Genomic DNA, 19,574 nt, shown 5'->3' with positions numbered 1-19,574 from the left:
AAAAAAAAAAAAAAAAAAAGGCTTGCTCAAGACCCTGTTGTAAGTATTTGTTGCCGTAAAAAAAAAAAAAAAAACAAACAGTAGAAGTAGTAGTAGCAGTTGTTGTTGTAACAGTAGAAGTAGTAGAAGTATCAGTAATCATGGTAGGTAGTCGTGCCGCCACTCCCTCTCCTGCAGTGTCGGCGGCGGCAGGTCTCCCTGTCCGCCGGTTCCTGCGCGCTGGCTAATTGTGTTTGCCGCGTCGGTATTTTGCATTAGCGGTTGTTTGGTTTATTGGTGCTTTGAACAGTGCTCTGCATTTAATTGCGCCCAGAGCCACCCGCTGCACGAGTCATGTTACATACAAAGGCTTGGCTACTTTTTTGTTGGATACTGCACGGGGATGGGGGAGGAGGAGGGTAGGAAGGTGGTTTAAGGGTTGGGGGAAAGGAAAGTGGCTTGTTGCATCTGCAGAATGGGCAAATATTACAGAGAAGTAACATAATGAAAGGGAGAATTGAATATCTGTATGTAGAGGCATGTTTTGTCAAAGAGAGAGAGAGAGAGAGAGAGAGATTAAAATGCAAGGTGTCGCTCTTAAATGTAAACTTTCTCTCGGCACAGAAATCATCCCGTCAGCGCCAGGCTCCCCCAGCGTGGAGGTGCTGGGCCCCAACTCCATCCAGGTGAGGTGGGAACCGCCTCCGCCGGGCACCCCCGAGCCCGAACACTACCTCATCCAGTACACCACCATCACCAGGTGAGAGAGAGAGAGAGAGAGAGAGAGAGAGAGAGAGAGAGAGAGAGAGAGAGAGAGAGAGAGACTATTAAATCTTTGCACTTCCTTTCTTCAAAACTTTTCTTATCAGAGAGAGAGAGAGAGAGAGAGAGAGAGAGAGAGAGAGAGAGAGAGAGAGAGAGAGAGAGAGTGGGGAGGATGGGGTGGAAGTATATGTTTTACTAAACTGATAGCCTTAATTGACAGTTAAGTGGACAGCGCCACGTAGATACACTCACTTTGTCAAGTGTGTCGCATAAGAAGTGACTGCGAGGTTGATTAATTGAATGGATAATGAATTTTAATATTGGCTGAGTGACGGATGAGCGTAGCGGCGCCGCCATCAGCGAGAGGCCGCCCCTCCCTTGCCTCTGCCTGCCTCACGCCGCACCCTGTTGAGTCTTCATTGCGTTCCTGCGTGTTTGCCTGAAGATCTCTGTTGTTGCTTGATATTATTTTTTTTTCTCTCTGTCTCCCTGCCTCACCTCTTCCGGACCTGCACCTCCACGTGTCCCGTCTCCCGCAGGTTCGATCCCCCCGTGGACGTGGTTGGCAACGTCACGAACACCACAGACGACAGCGACGACCAGCTGCCTCAGCCCAAGCGGGTGACCGTCAAAGTGAGCAGCTGTCTTTGCTTCACTTTCCTTTACATAACACAGTCTTTTTTTATGTAAGAGAGGCATTGGCCAACGGCAGGAAAAAGAGCTGAAAAGAAAAAAAAAAAGAAAAAACGGCCCCACTGAGAGATGATGATTCAAAATTGGAGAATAAGTGTCTTGAAACTTCCCTCTTGAAAGAATTCAAGTCTTAGGAAGGAAGAAATACAGAAGCAGGCAGGGAGTTTCAGTGTTTACTAGAGTATTACAAGACATTTTAAAAGTAATGCGAGAGAAAATTACTCTCAACAAAACCTTTATTCTTATACTTACATAGATTCATTCACTTTCTGAGCTACATTTACTTTTCAAACACAAACATCGCTGAAAACCTCGTCGTTCCTGTAGGGCTTCCATCTCCCCTTCACGTGCATTCCTTTCTTTTATTGCCATGCACAGTATTTATTTATTTCCCTTCAGGGATCTTTCTCCCTTCAAAAGTGTCAGCGCCAAGCCCCATTCGTAAATAAAAATAAAAATATCTTCCTGACGGCTTTTCCACAGCCCTGCCTCACCCCGCTCTCTCCCTCCCTCTCTAACCTGCAGGTGGCGGCGACACAGACAGAGGCCGTGGTCAACTCCCTCACACCCATGACCTGGTATGAGGTGTCCGTGGTGTCCGAGAACATGCACGGTACCTCCCTGCCCAGCTACAACCTGCGAGTGCTGACCCACGCGCGCCAGGCCAACAAGACCGCCGTGGTGCACCCAGAGCTGCCCGACGTGGTGGGCTGCTGCTCTGACAAGGGCGTCAAACACTACAGGTGAGGCCTTTGTGCATGGGAAGGAGAGGGAGAGGAGAAACAGAATAGGAGGATGGGATAGTAGTAATAGTAGTAGTAGTAATAGCAGTAGTAGTAGTAGTAGTAGTAGTAGCAGCACAGTAGTAGTAGGAAAGGGAGGAGAAGCAGCAGCGGTGGTAATAGCAACAGTAGTGACAGTAGTAGCATTTAGTAGGTGCAGTAACAGCGAACAAGAAAAAAAAATAATACAAGTAGCAAACAAAATATTCGATCACGTACGTAAACTACCCCGATGAAGATTACGGCTGGTGGTGTCCATCGAGGGAACAAGAGGCCAGCGTGTGCCGTGTGCCCGCCCTTCGTCTCTGCTCTCGTATGCCAGCAGCCAGACGTCTACGACAGCGGCGGGATGTAGCGAACTCTTCTCCTGCCCCTGTCCTCCTGCCTCCTATAAAATGAGGCTCCATCCAGGCTCATCCTCCTGTATGTGCTCCGGGTCCTGGTGGCTACAGGGGGACGCTGATCTAAAGGCTTTACTGTTCCCTTCGTCGTCGTCTGTACCACCACCTTCACGATGCTAGATGAAAGAAAATTTGGGTTAATTGAAGTGACGCAAGCAGGAGCCCGAGGGAATGTTATGTTATGAGGCACGAACACCCACACATTCATACTTGTTAAAACACACACACACACACACACACACACACACACACACACACACACACACACATGTTGCTAGCCAAAGAAGAAAAAAATGAACCTGCACCTTCAGGAGACACAAAGACGTCATTAAGTTGAACACACGGAAAAAAGAACCACCACCACCTCAACCATCTCGCCCTCACGCCTTCACCCCGGGACCGCCTCGCCGTCACGCCCTCACCCGTGACCCGCCCTGCACCTCGCGACGAAGACTCATTTTCATCCTCACTTGACCTGGAGTTCAGCTCTTAAACTTTCCTCTTGTTTCGGTCGCCCAGAATTGAACGAGCATCAAGGACACTCAAGCTTCATCGTGCTGCCGCCGGCGACCCCTCAGTGCGGCGGTTCCCTGAAGTGGTCTGCGTTTAGGAGTGGGGTGAGGAGGTCCAAGGAGGAGGGATGGGGGGTGGAGAATAGAGCTGTCCTGATCGGATGAAAGCTGTTGACTCGCTTGATTCTCCACAAGTGGTCGCCTTTCACGATTGTTTAATCATTCTTTTGATGTCTCGTCCACTACCACGAATATTCCTAGAACTCGCATCTCTTTGATAGGTGAAATTATACCTCGTGACTGCTGCTGCTGTTGCTCTTCCTAATGCTGCTCCTGCTTTCCTTCCTTGCGATGTGATAATTAAGCCGCGTGTCTTGAGGTGACGTGAGGTGACGTGTGCGTTGTCTGTTGTCTGTTGCAGGTGCCTGAGGAATGTGTGTGACCCCAGCAACAGGTACATCAACGAGCCGGACATGATCGTGTGCGCGCCCTGGGCCACCGAAGCGTTCTCCTGCCTGGCCAACGACATGGACCACTCTGACTGCTGCCGCGAGAGGGGCCTGCCGCCTCTCTGCGTGGAACTTTGCTCCGGCAACGTCACCAAGATTGACTTCAAGTATTTCAGGTAAAGATAAAATATAAAATGACACTTCTATCTTGTTGCTTCCTTAGATTCGTCCCTATTTTATCTTTAGCTTTTAATGTGTAGGTGTTTCAGACATGATTAACACGATTCTGAAAGCTTCCAGATGTTATTTGTACGCATTCTTTCTTCTTACGTGTTGAGGAGACAATGATTAAAAATGCTCCCTCACATTACCTCTCCCCAAAAGAAACTGGGCGGGAAGATCTACTTCCTCTGGTGCTCTTCTTTTGAAACAGATGGGAGGGGAGAGCAGAAACAGGGAGGGAGTTCCAGAGTTTAACAGTGCAAGGGGTGAGAGAGTACACATAGCAGTAAATTTTTGCATCAGTAAGGTAGACAATAAGGGTGAGAGTAAGTGGAAAGTTGTGCAGTGAGGTTTCGGAAGTTAGGAGACATGCAGTTAGTTAGGCTCTCTCTCTCTCTCTCTCTCTCTCCTCTCTCTCTCTCTCTCTCTCTCTCTCTCTCTCTCTCTCTCTCTCTCTCTCTCTCTCCTCTCTCTCTCTCTCTCTCTCTCTCTCTCTCTCTCTCTCTCTCTCTCTCTCTCTCTCTCTCTCTCTCTCTCTCTCTCTCTCTCTCTCTCTCTCTCTCTCTCTCTCTCTCTCTCTCTCCTTCCTCCGAACTTGGTCTGTTAATAGTTTGCAGGAAGTCGCCATAACAAGATCTAAGTTCAGGCTGAGAATTAACCGGACTGAATGTTCCTGTGATGTGTGTGTGTGTGTGTGTGTGTGTGTGTGTGTGTGTGTGTGTGTGTGTGTGTGTGTGTGTGTTGTATCATGTCGTCTCGTATTTTTTTCCAGCAGTGAAAATTAACCTGAATACTTTGCGATTACAACATTCATTAGCTGTGGACCCGGAAGTAGTTAAGAGTGTTAAGGATTGGTGAATTTTTTTTTTTTTTTTTTTTTTTTTTTTTGCATAATGTTTTGTTTTAATTAGTTCACGCCATATGCACTGAGCCGGGAATGTGTTTACGAGTGGTGGTGATGGTGGTAGTAGTAGTTTTAGGAGTGGTATGTCCAGAGAAAGAGAGAGAGAGAGAGAGAGAGAGAGAGAGAGAGAGAGAGAGAGAGAGAGAGAGAGAGAGAGATCCCACCGTCAATCCTCTCCAATCCTTTTCTGTACTTCTTCTCAGTCCATCTCTCCATTCCCTTCCTCCGCCCTCCCGTCCCTTCACATCACGGCGCCCCACGATTCTGACGACTTCTTGGTTGCAACTCCGCCTTGGCAGCAGCGGCAGGGGCGGTGGGCGTGGGTGGGCGGGCGCAAGGATAAAGGTTTGGAGATGGATGCCGGAAAACATTAAGTTGAGCCAATCTAAGTTTAGGAGAAGCCGATGAAGATGAAGTGGAGAAGATGAGTGTGAATTTATTGACTGTGCGTGGGGAAAGAGTAGGTGTGTGTGTGTGTGTGTGTGTGTGTGTGTGTGTGTGTGTGTGTTTTGGTGCTTTTGGGGAATACGCAAAATAGTGACTTTCAACTCTATAATCGGATGGAAATTGATGTAATAACGGGACCAGAGCCGCAGGGAGTCACGTCTGGGGGATGAGGGAGGCGTGGCTCCTCCGAGGCTACCTATGATCGGAGGAAAAATTATTATACACAGCCCCGCCAAATGCTGTCCTTAAAAACTGTGTACATCAAGCATTGCAGGAACGTTCTCGTGTTGCAGAACGACTCCAGCCCCTATGCATTAATGAACCATATACTGAAACATTTTTGTGGCTCACCTCTAGTTGAAGCAAGTTTTTAAAAGTTTTTGTTATGGTTTTAGTGACAGATTAGCATTATTTCTACCTTATTTACATCAGAAACAATCTTGAGAACCCGGGTAATCATCTCTGTGGCCTTTGAAAATAGTAGTGGTGGTAAGAGAGCAAGGCGTTTTTGAATAATGGTCTATGGAAAAATGAGCTGTGCTGTTAATAGGAGGCTTAGGTTAGCGTTGGCAAATAGTAATCACACTGTTTGTGCTCCGATAACAAGAGAGAAACATCAAATAAATGTAGTATGCATGGTTCTCTCTCTCTCTCTCTCTCTCTCTCTCTCTCTCTCTCTCTCTCTCTCTCTCTCTCTCTCTCTCTCTCTCTCTCTCTCTCTCTCTCTCTCTCTCTCTCTCTCTCTCTCTCTCTCTCTCTCTCTCTCTCTCTCTCTCTCTCTCTCTCTCTCTCTCTCTCTAATACTACAGAGGAATCGTTTTAATTAACTGTTCTGTGATTTCGTTCTGTGTAAGTAAAGGTTATGGAGCAATCGAGGCTATCATTTTCAGTCACAACAAAGCGTCATTCTCGTCGAACAATACACCAATAAATTCAATCTGTTATGTAAGACCAATACGCTGCGTGGTGTATGTTATCAGTGAGTTTCCACGCATGTCTGCAACTGTTTGAAAGGTTTGCACGCCCTCATCCCTCACCTTTCCCACGGCAACTCTCCCCTTTAAATTGCTCACCTGACGAAGGAAGCAAAGGTTGTTCTGTCTTCTCTGCGGCCACGTCACTTCTCCCCTTTCCGAGTATTTTAATTATTACGCTATTAAACGTTTTCGTCATAATCTCCTTGGAGTTTTTTTTTTTCTTTTTTTAGACCTTTTCATGCTACTGTCTCTTAAGTGATTGTATTACCTAGAAAACACATAATGAGCCTCTCCCCTTGTTGTGTGTCCATGGGAACAGTATTTTATTTTATTTTATTTTACTTTATTTTTATATTTATTATTATTATCATTATCATTAGTAGTAGTAGTAGTAGTAGTAGTAGTAGTAGTAGTAGTAGCAGTAGTAGTAGTAGTATCATCATCATCATCATCATCATCATCATCATCATCATCATTTTACTTTGCTCTGAATGTCGGCAAAGGACAGCCGGCAGTGAAAGAGTTAGGGTTCAACTCGAGCAGGTAGTCCTTGTCCAGGCTCTGACGCTCGTGCTTTCTGTTGGTGCAGGTGCGTGGATTACTTCAACGAGTACCGCAGCTGCCTCATGAAGGGCTACAACGTGCTACCGGGGCCACCGCGAGACGTCGGCGTCAGCAACGTCCACGCTAACTTTGTCCTTCTTCACTGGTCGCCGCCCGAGATGCTTGGGAACTCAGTCACCACCTACCACGCCTACTTCAGACCAATCCAACCCAGCCGCGAGTGCGAGAGCAAGTGGTAAGTGGCAGCCTCGCTGGCTCTTTGCTTTCTGTTTGTCAGGGTAAGTCTTTTCACGAGTTCCTTTTCTGCACTCACCTGCACTCACTCCGTCAGCTTTTCCTTTTAGTTTCCTGGGAAGTCGCGGGTCGTCTTTGAGTTTTCTCTGATGCGTTGCGGAGTTTTTCCACCAACGTTACCAGCAAAAAACTTTTCAAGGAGACTTTTCTCGCAGGTCTGAGAATTTTGTAGTTTGGTACAGCCATGGAAGTTTTGTCGCGAAGTAGAGGAGCAGATGAGATACGCAGTATTAACTTATATATATATATATATATATATATATATATATATATATATATATATATATATATATATATATATATATATATATATATATATATATATATATATATATATATATTTATTTATTTATTTATTTATTTATTTATTTATTTATTTATTTACATACCTGCTTATTTACTTATTCGTTCATTCGTTTGTTTATAGTTTTTAACATTCTTACTCATTTCAAGTTATGAAAAAAATAGTCTCATCGAAAATTTTGAGAATTAGTATTCTTTACTAAACACTTTGATGAGCGAATATTACAAACGCTGAGAGGAAGAACAGCGTAGGTCTTACATATTTTGCAGCACATAATTGTCCCATTCCAACATGGGGCGTGTGCCTAATGGGACCGCGTGGCGTCCACAGGTTCATCAACAACTTGGAGGTGTCGTACCACGGTGTGTACACGCAGTCTTCGCCCTTCGTGCTGGAGAAGCTTTGTGAAGACACCGAGTACGAGATCTACGTGCAGGCGGTGAACAAACACGGCACCGGAGACCCGTCAGCGCGCGTCCTGTTTCGCACGCCGTCAATAGTGCACGAGAGAAAGCTGGAGGAGACGTCTTACAACGTGACTCACTGCTGCGTCAGCGTGCAGATCAGCCCGGGGTGCATGCCTCTGTGTGACTACAACGCCCGTATGTCCCACGTGCGTATGCTGGCCACCACCTGCTCCGGCGAGCTGCCCAACATCCTGCGCTGTGCCGTAGGAGGCCGCAACCACCAGCCGTGCTGCCAGCGGCGGGGCGTCCCTGAATCCTGCATGAGTCTCTGTGCGGGAACATTCTCCAGTCAGGCAACGCCGGCCGTGTGCATGCCCTACATCGGCAACATCATGATGTGCTTGGAGGAAGGTAAGGCTGTGAAAGGATTGTCGTGGCTTGCTGCTCCTGTTGATAGGCTCAGTGTTGTTATGGTGTTCTGAGTCTTATAGAACTGAGTATTAAGTTATTCATGATCTCACACAAATGGTTTATGTTACAAACTATTGTGATCGACATAAAGGTGAAGTGTGCATCGTCCAGAATGGTTGGCAGAGCTGGTGCAGTGGTTGCTCTTTACTTAAAACAAAGCCTTTGTTCTCACTGGAGCGAGGCGTTGTACCTAATAGTCTTTCTATGTAGAGGTCTCCCTTGTATAGCATCAAAGATCCATTGCTGCACCTTGTGACTGTGCCGGTGAATCATTCAGCGAGGCCATTTCACCTGCAGACTTGCTCTTTGTGTCGCAGGGCGTGACTTGCCTCCAGGGAAAGTTGCTTTTGTCTCTGATGTGCCCGCCAGGATTGAGTTGCGAAAAGAAATAGTAACACTTAACATTGCTCTTCCAATATTCACCGAGAGCTGCAGAGGCGGCGAGGCAGTAATGCATGTTTGTCCCCGACAGGCGTGGGATACCTGCCAGGCCCCGTGAGGGACCTCAAGGCCACCAAGGTCGCCGACAGGGAGGTGACGCTGGTGTGGCAGCCGCCCGAGAAAGGCTCCAACATCACCCAGTATCAGCTGCACTACCAGAGCGTGGACAAACACTCCGCCGCTCTGGCCGTCTACTCGCTCAACAACGTAAGTCCGCGTGGCTGTCCAGTAAATGTTTTCACCCATCAGGACGTGTATTTCAGCACGGGAGAAATTAATCAGCCCCTAAAAATTAATTATGCCGCTGACGTTGTATTTAATAGCTGGCGGCAATTATTTTTCATCCTGTAATTAGTGTTTTAATCCCTGGTTGGGAAGTCATCGGCATGTCACCGATAGATTGCGCATGATTCATGGTGATGCATTTTATTACCGACATTTTAGATTACCTGAGAGGAAAAATACAGGAAAGGAATGGTTTCATCATACGTCACTCCGGTCTGCGCACCACCTTACCAACACGTCACTGCAAGCACTGACAGCATTACACCCTCGCCCCTCTTGTTCGTTCCTGGAGTCTCAATGGTGCAGTTCCTCTCCCCAAACCTGGTGTCCAAAGAGGGTCTGAGCGCAAATCATGACCGGGTAACAGATATGTGGCCCCTTCAGGACGGCTACCTTATGACGCACGCGGCAATAACACATCTGTAATACTAGGGGCAATACAGTTGCGTGCTGTGTACTATATGGGGTGTCACAGCTTAAGGGGAACAGCTTACATCCACCAGTTTATCCTTCACTGCCTGTCTCACCTCATTCTCTTATTATTCATTCCCTTTATTATTTTTTTCCCTTTGTTTCTTTTATCTCTCTCTCTCTCTCTCTCTCTCTCTCTCTCTCTCTCTCTCTCTCTCTCTCTCTCTCTCTCTCTCTCTCTCTCTCTCTCTCTCTCTCTCTCTCTCTCTCTCTCTCTCTCCCCCCACGTATTCAACCCACTCGTCATCGCGTTCCCTTCCTATACCTTCCTATTCCTTCCATCCTTTTTTCAATACCTCCTTTATTTCTATCCTATCTCATCACTTTCCATCCCTTACTCTCCTACTCCTCTCTATATCGCCCTCCCTTGTCTCCCCTTCCATCTGTACTCGTATTTCCATCACTTATCCCCTCTCTCACTCTATCCCTCCTTATCCCTCTCCCCTCTCCTACCTCTCTTGACCGCCCTGTGATACGCGCTCATCAAGCCCCTCGCCGCCCGGAACCGTAATTTCATAATCCTCCTTCAGGAAGTGCAACGTATGAGAGATGAAAGCCACACGCTACACCACAGCTTAATCCCCCCCCAAAGCCATGCCCCCTCACCCCCTTAGGAAGCCACGCCATCGTCACCCTCACCTCAGATCTACAGCTTCACCGAAACACGCCACCACCGACGAAGCTTTGGCCGCGTCTCGTCACTCCATTGCATTGCCTCAGATCCATCACTCTCGACCCTCGCACGCCAGCCCTAAATCCCACTCCCAAATCTCCGCCATTCCTCCCGCGTCCTCGCCACCCCGCTGCATCATCCCGGCCCGCCACTGTCTCTGTCTCCCTCCCCACTGCTCGCCCTCGCCCTCGTCCTGCTGCGTGGCTCCCTTTCGTGGGACGCTTTACTCAATATCTCACGTGTCACTCGGATCCAATAACACTCCACTCAGGTTCCCAGACGCATTCAGTTACACAGATGGATGGATTAGACGGGCATCAGACTTATTCCAATGCCTCAAAACCAGTGATAAGCCGTGACGACGCTGCGCAACAACTGACTGTAGTGCTTTTTGCCTCATCGCTCTGCTCCTTACCGTCCTGCGTCTCACCCTTGCAGACAATGAACCTGACGGACACCGTGGCCACTGTACCCAACCTCAAGACAGGTAACATGTACAACTTCTTCGTGATCACCATGAATGAGGAGGGCACCTCGCTGCCCTCCGCTGTCCTCACCATCAACGTCACCGAGGAGCATGAAGACGACAGCGGCTTGACTGGAGTGTCGTCGGCGCCTCACAGCCTGGTGCTGGACGCCAAGACTGCCACCACCCTCACTGTTGTCTGGCAGCCGCCGGAGTTCGCGCATCCCACCGACAGGTTCATGTGAGTACACGTGTTGCTCTTGTGCTCTTCCTCTCCTTTTTCTACCTCATTTGCTCGACAAAAGACATAGCATGCAAAACCCACCGTGGGGGACACCGCTCTGTATTCTCACTACTTCTCAGATATGAACTTCACTTCCGCGCCCTGGGCAGCCCCGGCGACCCCGACAACTACAACATCACCACCACGGCCGCCACGGCGCTGCGCCTTGAGAACCTGACGCCCAACACCCAGTATGTCATCTACGTCACCGCCACCACCGACAAAGGGGAGAGCCGCCCCTCGGAGACGCTGCTGGCCTGGACCGACCCCGCCTACCCGGCCTTTGTGGAGGTAAGTTTCGGCACACTGCCATCACATTGGCAGCTCAGGGGGCATGGTCATAAGGGCGAAGCGTTGACAGTGCTGTCTTGTGTGGGCGTGATGATGTGACGGTAATCACCACCATCGTCCTCTAAATAAAAGTGATAGTGAAATTAATTATTATATTAAAAAATAGAATCACAATATTTCGACAAACTCGAGGCAACACACAAGCAAGTAGCAAAAACACTGCATGTATCACAATAGGAATTGAATGGGAGTAACCAAACTAAAAATTAAGTAAGGCAAAAAAAAACAAAAACAATGCCGCGGTTGCATAGACACTGACCCTCGTGCACTCCCGCTCTCCTCACTCATCCATTTGTTGTGTCTGTGTGAGTGTGTCTATTCTTTTTTTTTTTCTTTCTTTTCTGTAATCGTAACGGTATCGCCATTCTGCAACCTTTCCCAGCCCCACTGTGGACAGTTCGGCGTGACTGCTGCATGAAGATGGTCGAAGTATTACTAGTGATAATGGTAATAATCGTCATTTTAATAATAATAATAATAATAATAATAATAATAATAATAATAATAGTAATAATAATAATAACAATAATAATAATAATAATAATAATAATAATAAAATAATAGCACGAATAGCTTAAATGTTGATATCAATAATAAAGATAATAACTACAGCAAGAATATTAAAGACTACACCTCTGCAGAGCAATATTACATTTCAGAATTACCAACTGAACATCGTAAACACACACACACACACACACACACACACACACACACACACACACACACACACACACACACACACACACACACACACACACACACACACATTCTAGAAACATATTTGATACTGGCGTGTGTGTGTGTGTGTGTGTGTGTGTGTGTGTGTGTGTGTGTATTAAAGTTAGAGCTGCACAGCTGCCCGTCACCACATGAACATGGAGGATGGAAGAGAGGGAAGGAGGGAGGGAGGGACAGATTGCGAGAAGGATGAAGGAAAAGAGAAAATAACCGACAGATGAGTCAAAGAAACACCGTGATAAGATAAGATTATGTAAGAAAATTATTGTTTTCTAAACACACACACACACACACACACACCTGTCACGACTGCATTCAATTTGTTATTATTTTTGTTGTTGCTGTTATTGTTGTTGTTATTATTATTATTATCATTATTATTATTATTATTATTATTATTATTATTATTATTATCATTATTATTATTATTATTATTATTATTATCATCATTATCATTATTATTGTTTTTAATATTATTTACCATTATTATAGTCGTTTTCATTATTATGATTTCCTGGCGAGGCCTTCAGGAGCAGAGGGACGAGCCTGTTTGGGGCGGACAGCTTGTTTTAATGAATCATAATATATTTTAATGTCAAACAGTAATCCTATTGTCGGTTTATTGAAAATTCGCTCGTTACAGAAAACACACGATTTTCCACGATAGTAGAGCAAATAATGACGGTGATGACGGTGATAGTAACGTTTATATCAAATGATCATAAGGATAGTGGTGCGCTCATGTGATAGCTAATCGTTCTGTACGTACAAATCCAGCACTCATTAGGTGTAGAAATAATAATAATTACATCCATCCACTCTCATTATGCAAACAGTTCTCAGCTCCACCAATCCTACTCGTAAACCCACAAATCCTGCAGGACAAGCACGAATTACTTAAACATTGTAAAAATATTAAGCAGGTAATATGAACGACTCGCTGTGTCATTCTCCTTGACAACACTTCTCGGGCTGTGAATCAGAAGGAAGGAAGGAAGGGAAACTGAAGCACAAATGTCTTCTCGGTTTTCGTACACTTGTCCTCGTTTTTCATACTTATTGATATGTTAAGAAGATCAAAGCTACAAAAAACAATAAACAAAATAAATAAATAAATAATGAATGAATGACGAATATGCGGGTCCGGAACAGTTGATTATTTATTTCCGGAAGTGTCTTGATGCGCCTCCTTTTTAAAGGAGGCGTGACTTCACGCAACTTAACTCAGCCCAACCTAACTTTTAACTTAATGTAACCCAACATAAATTCACTTAATCTAACCTATAACGTAACCCAACCCAACTTCACTTTAATCTAACCTAACCCAACCAAACTTCATCCTACCTAACGTAACGTAACCTAACAAACCACTCTCACTTAAACTAACCTAATCCAGCCTTACGTACCTAACCTAACCTAATCTATAACCTAACCTAATCTATAACCTAACCCTACCTAACTTCACTTCACCCTAACGTAACCCAAACTAATATCACCCAACCCAACCAAACTTTACTAAACCTAAATTAACCTAACCTAACCTAACCCAACCTAATCTATGGTAACAATGTTTCAGGCTCCGACAGTCCACCCTATCAACCTGATCGTGGAGGGCGGCAAGATGACAGTTCTCTGCATCGCCATGGGCTCCCCTCCTCCCACCGTGTCCCTCTACATTTCCGGAGTGCTCATTCACCAGGTAAGGGAACTGAAACACGCATCTCACTCTGACGGTGCATCACATACTAAGGTGGTGACGGAGAGGAGGAATGAGTGAGAGTACATGAGTGTATGGTTCAGTGAGTGTGTTAGGAGGGAGGTCCTCAGGGAGTAGATGAGTTATTGAGTGATTGGGGGGGCAAGTGATGAGTGGCTGAAGGAGAGGGAGGGAATGAATTGTTTAAGTGAATAAGTGAGTGACAAAAGTGAAAGAGTGACAGAAAATGAGGAAATAGGTGATTGAGTTAACGAGTGAGAAGAGAGGCAGTGAATGAGCGACGGAAGGGAAGGAAGGAATGACGGATGGGTGGGTGAGTGTGGGAAGTGGTGGGAGGGTGGGGACATATTTAGTGTCTATATACCAAATGACTCTTTTGAAAGCTGCAAAGAGAAACTCAGAGTAGGTAATTAGCTTGCTGGCCTTCGTTATTACGTTTAGTCTCTCTCTCTCTCTCTCTCTCTCTCTCTCTCTCTCTCTCTCTCTCTCTCTCTCTCTCTCTCTCTCTCTCTCTCTCTCTCTCTCTCTCTCTCTCTCTCTCTCTCTCTCTCTCTCTCTCTCTCTCTCTCTCTCAGGGGGCACACAAAGTAGAGCAGCAGTGAAATTGAGGCACACAGATGAGGAAGCGTGCTGGCCGAGGCCCTGAGAAGCATCTGGGCAGGAGGGAGGGAAGAGAGGCAGGAGGGGAGAAGCTTCGTCTGAGGAACCGCCACTCACACGCGGTGTTTATCTTAGTGAGGATGGAAGTGGGTACACAGTGGGATTAAGTGGTACGTAAAGAGCTGGTCGATCCGGCACAGGCCAGCCTTCAAAAGCGGCCCCAGAACCTGCTGCTGAAGGGAGGGCTTGAGTGAGGGAGAGAGACAGGTAGAAGTGCAGGGAGGCACGGAAGCAGACAGACTGGCAGAGCGACAGGGTTATGGGAGGGAGGCTGACAAGCTAGGAAAGAGGATCGGATGTCTCCTGTCTAATTAACCTTTTATAATAGTGAGCAAGAAAGTAAATTGCTTAATATTTTTTGTTTCAAGTTAATGGATTTTTTTTCGCAATAATGAGAAGATACATGATGATGCCCAGTACTTACACTCTCGCGTCGAGCCTGCCTGGTGGCGGCGACGGCGGCGCGACGAGGTGATGCCGGAACCTGAATCTTACGCTGTAGTGTTTTGCAGGACGAGACGCGCCACATGGTGACGGTGGTGCAGAACGTGACCAGGGACATGCGGGAGATCTCCTGTTATGCTGACAACGGCTACGGCACACCCATGCAGGCCTCCCGCACCATCACCATCTGCCCGTGAGTACTGTATGGCTGGGCCTCACGCTTCGCACTGGTGGCGGCGACGTGGAATTATCAGTTGGCATGCTTTCTTTGTTATCAGTTAGACTGTTGTGGATGAAATTTTGTACCTAGCATGGAAATACTGGAAGACAATTATTTCATCCAATTCCGCCGCTCTTTTTTTCGCAGGTCGGCCCCGCATCAAGGCGCGGGAGAGAGTGCCAGTCCCGGAGGGCACTTCGGCCACACTAGAGTGCGCCGTGGACGCGTGGCCCGAGCCGTCCTTGGTGTGGTGGCAGGACCCCGACGGCAGGGTGCCGGTCATCCACGGCGGCAACCACGCCATCAAGACTGAGACCAATCAAGTACGTAACACTGCACGCCCTTTATCCTCGCGCCCTCCTTCTTAAACTTTTTTACTTTTTTTTTTTTTTTTTTTTTTTCCTGATTTTAACTCTTCGTGAGATTCCTCGACACCGGCCGTCCATCAGAGTGTCACGCCTCTACACGCTGCCATGGATCCCTCCCGTTCCTCGTCTCCTTCACTGCCCTCCAGACCCGCACGTCACCCACTCTCATAATTTCGCCACTGCCGCGTCTCATCTCTGTTATCTACACACAGGACATTTACGACGCGCCTCATTCCAGCTATCGTAACATCACTGCTCGTTTTAGGAATTTCCCAGCTCTGCCATGTCCTTCTCTGCCTCTCTTCTATCTCACTCACTTCCCAGACTCACTCACTTCCGCTCGATCAGTCAGCCTAATCCCGGAGAAGCACGCTGGAGGCAGGCTGGTGGAAGTTGCAAAATGTAATCAACCTAGTGCTCGTTTTCTATAACCGTGGACGTACTCGCAACGTTGTCCTGCCTCCCCTCGCGTCACTGGGGCAGGGCATTCAGGGTCTTTGTTGTCCCCTCCCACTCACCTTTCCCTTCCCTGAAATTGATAACGAGATTGAAAGAGGGAGAGACGATAAAAGGAGTAAGAAAACACAGAAAGAAGGCAGGATATTTCTCTCTCTCTCTCTCTCTCTCTCTCTCTCTCTCTCTCTCTCTCTCTCTCCTCTCTCTCTCTCTCTCTCCTCTCTCTCTCTCTCTCTCTCCCTCTCCTCTCTCTCTCTCTCTCTCTCTCTCTCTCTCCCGTTTTCTGCGAGTCATATATTCCTGCTGGTGTATACTTTTGATTTACTGCGTCTTTCCCTCCAACAAGTCTTCATCGGATGCACCACAATACTACACTTTTCCTCCTACTCCTCCTCCTCCTCCTCCTCCTCCTCCTCCTCCTCCTCCTCCTCCTCCTCTGTACGACACATCATATCCTCGCCATGAATTACAACGGCTGTGTACCTCTTGCCCTCCTCTACCCTTCCTCTTCCTCTTCCCGTCCCCTTCCCTCGCCTCGCCTCCCTCACTACACAACACTCAACAATTCTTCTCACTCTCTCTCCTCCTCCTCCTCCTCCTCCTCCTCCTCCTCCTCCTCCTCCTCCTCCTCCTCCTCCTCCTCCTCATTAATAACACTCGTAAACATTCATCACGCCGCACCTGTCTCACCTTCCTTACGTGAACTAATGACCTGTCACAGCCTACCTTTGTGGGGGAAGGTGCTGGGATGGGGTGGTGGTGGCGTCTTACTTAGTTGAAATAGTACATGAAGTCCCCAGTATCCCAGTCACTCTTCCTTGTACCTGGCGGGGGATGATGAGGGGTTCTGTTATAAGCTGTGGTGTCTTCTTTTTTCTTCCCGTTTTCTTTATGGATTAGTGAGGTGTGTTTCGACGGTGACTTAGGTATTGTAGTTTGTTGGGGGGAGTTTGAATGGATTAGTGTCTTATGGTCTGGTTTGGTTTTCCGATCTCTCTCTCTCTCTCTCATCTCTCTCTCTCTCTCTCTCTCTCCCTCTCTCTCTCTCTCTCTCTCTCTCTCTCTCTCTCTCTCTCTCTCTCTCTCTCTCTCTCATAATGAAGATAACTTCCTTTTTTTTTCAAGAAATAATTCCCGCCTGGCTTTAGTTGTCGCCACAAAATGAATGCAAATGAGATACTTGCTTCCCCTCGCATCCTCCAGCTCACACACACACACACACACACACACACACACATCTGTTCACGTGAGGAGTGGAGGGGGACTGAGTGATTGTTTCTGTTTATTGTCCTCATCTGCCTCTTCGTTAAAACTCTCCCCGATGCTTTATTCGCTGGGTTTCGATGCTGTTCATTTGTCAGGACGAGTGAGAGCAATTCTATGAAGTTCCCTGTGTTTATTTTCCAGTTTTTCTTTATCCGGTTTAGTAATTATCGTACTTTTGTGTGTTTTTTTTTATTCTTTGTTTTTTTCTGTTTACATTGATATGAGTCTGATTTATATAGAAGCTTGTTTTCTATGGGTTTTTTTCTGTTGTTTTCTATGTTTTTTTCAATATTATTACAGTATTTTATTTTTTTTCTTTGTTCATTTTTGAATATCATTACTGCATTTTGAAGGACCTCGTGGCTTGTTCTTGTGTGTAAATCTTGCATTGCGTAGAATTTTTTTATTGTTTACTTATTTATATATATTTTTTTATTATTATTATTTTTTTTTTAGTCCAGTTCTGAAGTCAAATCTCACAGCAGCGTGTGTCGTTCACGGAGCGGAGGATACAAAGGAGAGATAACGATGCGATGGATTAACAAAAATAACCAAATGAAATTATGGAGAGTCTGTGATGCATTTTCTATTTTCGAACGTATGTGGATTTTCTTCTTCTTTTTTTTTACTTCGTTTTTATTTTTATTCTTTGTCTTTTTTTCCGTTGATCTGCGTTAATTAATATCTTTGTTTCTAGATTCTCTCTCTCTCTCTCTCTCTCTCTCTCTCTCCTCTCTCTCTCTCTCTCTCTCTCTCTCTCTCTCTCTCTCCTCTCTCTCTCTCTCTCTCTCTCTCTCTAATATGCTAAGATTGCAAATTATTTTTACCTTGACAGCGTATCATCTCTCCTCCGCACTCTATCCTCCCTCACCCACTCCTCTCCTTCCCTCTCCCTCCCTCCCTCTCCCTTCCTCTCTCATCCTCTCATGCTTCCTTGTCCCGTAACCTTTTCCGTCCATCTACTAAACCCCTTTTTTGTTAACCCTTCTTTCGCCTTCCTTCCTTCCTTCCTTCCTTCCCTTTCCGTTCCTCTTTCTCATCCTTCCTTCCTTAACTTCCCCCCTCTCTCTCTCTCTCTCTCTCATCTCTCTCTCTCTCTCTCTCTCTCTCTCTCTCTCTCTCTCTCTCTCTCTCTCACCATCCTTCTCCTGTGCCAGTTTCCACCGTGTATAGAATGAACCATCTTAAGTTTCCTGAATCCTGAAAACATCTTGTATTGTTCTTCATTAATCAACCCCTGTTTGTGAGAGACGAGAGAGAGAGAGAGAGAGAGAGAGAGAGAGAGAGAGAGAGAGAGAGAGAGAGAGAGAGAGAGAGAGAGGAGAGAGGAGAGAGAGGAGAGAAGAGAAGAGTCTGGACAGGATATTAATAGTCTCGTACAATAGGGACAAGAGAGAGAGAGAGAGAGAGAGAGAGAGAGAGAGAGAGAGAGAGAGAGAGAGAGAGAGAGAGAGAGAGAGAGAGAGAGAGAGAGAGAGAGAGAAAGAAACGCAAGCGTGACATCTCGATCTTTCGTTCTCAAACCTGACTGCGCTGCGAGGGAAAAACACGCCACACACGCCATCAGTCAGGAACAAAGGCGGTCATCGATGTAAGTGGTCCCCTGCTGCGCGTCGAGGGTCCTGGTGGCTGCCTGGAGAGTCCCGCAGCACGTGAAAAAAAATCTAGCAACGCATACATTTTTCATTCCGTCCACTGCTCTCTGCCGCATCTTACTCTGGGAGGTATTCTCAAACACTTCCCGCATCCCTCCCCGAATATTTCTTGACAGTGGGGTTTGACTAGTGGAGGTCAGTGTGGGTTGTCAAGAGTGTTTTCATGATTCTTGTGGTCGCTTTATCCCTGAGTTCTGCATAATCGGTATGGAAGACATTTATTCAGTATCACTTTGACAGGCTGTAGTGGAGGTTAGCAAGGCAAGAGTCTTTTTTTTTTTGTATTATTATTACTATTCTCTGATTGGTGGAAATAGATAGGTATGTTTTATAAGTACAGGGACTGCCACGTGTAGCCCTGACGGCTCCTTGCAGCTTCCCCTATTTTCTCATGTTTTGCTCCTATTTTTTGTGGTAATTTTATCACGGATTCTATTGTGAAAGACACTAACGAGAGCCCGACTAATTACTTCAGTGGCCTTTGAGAATTATTTGGATATAAGCTTAACAATTCCTACCCTAATCACAAACCACTGCGAAACATTTTATTCTACAGCCTCTTTTTAATATTATACTGACTGAAAACTGCTAAATTCTTTCTATTGCACTTCCGTGTTCTCCTACAGCCACTTTTTTTTTTTTCTGTTTCTTGGAGGTACTTGCAATGATATCCCAATTTCAAATGATTTTTAGTTTACGTAATTTTGCATATCGCAGTGAAGGAGATGAGAGTTTTGTGCGCCACACGGGGAAGGAGAGCCAGGAATCGTAAGCCCCAGCAATGCAATTACAGACCAGAAGTTTACGAGGGTTATGAGAAAAATCATATATCGTGTAATAGGAGTCTGCAATGTGAGGAGGATCCATAACCGGAGGAAAGGGAAAGTCGCAGAAAACAGTTTTAAT

General features: G+C 46.3%; 2 protein-coding genes across 10 annotated transcripts in view; both read left to right on the top strand.

The window, feature by feature from the left end:
• The window catches only part of LOC135100760 (Ig-like and fibronectin type-III domain-containing protein 2), a 393,660-nt gene extending 378,531 nt beyond the window's left edge, over positions 1 to 15,129 (top strand). For all 9 annotated transcript variants that reach the window (XM_064004013.1, XM_064004012.1, XM_064004018.1 and 6 more), the window contains 11 exons: positions 604 to 739; positions 1,284 to 1,377; positions 1,963 to 2,180; positions 3,554 to 3,757; positions 6,721 to 6,930; positions 7,624 to 8,111; positions 8,644 to 8,819; positions 10,480 to 10,748; positions 10,871 to 11,081; positions 13,459 to 13,581; positions 14,772 to 15,129. In XM_064004013.1, coding sequence (XP_063860083.1) covers positions 604 to 739; positions 1,284 to 1,377; positions 1,963 to 2,180; positions 3,554 to 3,757; positions 6,721 to 6,930; positions 7,624 to 8,111; positions 8,644 to 8,819; positions 10,480 to 10,748; positions 10,871 to 11,081; positions 13,459 to 13,581; positions 14,772 to 14,900 — 2,258 coding nt within the window. In that variant the 3' untranslated portion in view covers positions 14,901 to 15,129. The remainder of the gene's footprint in view (positions 1 to 603; positions 740 to 1,283; positions 1,378 to 1,962; positions 2,181 to 3,553; positions 3,758 to 6,720; positions 6,931 to 7,623; positions 8,112 to 8,643; positions 8,820 to 10,479; positions 10,749 to 10,870; positions 11,082 to 13,458; positions 13,582 to 14,771) is intronic.
• LOC135100967 (Ig-like and fibronectin type-III domain-containing protein 1) overlaps positions 14,986 to 19,574 on the top strand; it is a gene marked incomplete at its 5' end in the record, with an annotated part of 30,526 nt that continues 25,937 nt past the window's right edge. The window contains one exon of the mRNA XM_064004583.1: positions 14,986 to 15,246. Within this exon, the coding sequence (XP_063860653.1) occupies positions 14,986 to 15,246 (261 nt within the window). The remainder of the gene's footprint in view (positions 15,247 to 19,574) is intronic.

This window comes from Scylla paramamosain, chromosome 5 (assembly GCF_035594125.1).
Source record: "Scylla paramamosain isolate STU-SP2022 chromosome 5, ASM3559412v1, whole genome shotgun sequence".
In the NCBI taxonomy this organism is placed as follows: domain Eukaryota; kingdom Metazoa; phylum Arthropoda; class Malacostraca; order Decapoda; family Portunidae; genus Scylla; species Scylla paramamosain.
The sequence above is the reverse complement of the archived record's forward strand: the minus strand, read 5'-3'. Positions and strand labels throughout refer to the sequence as shown.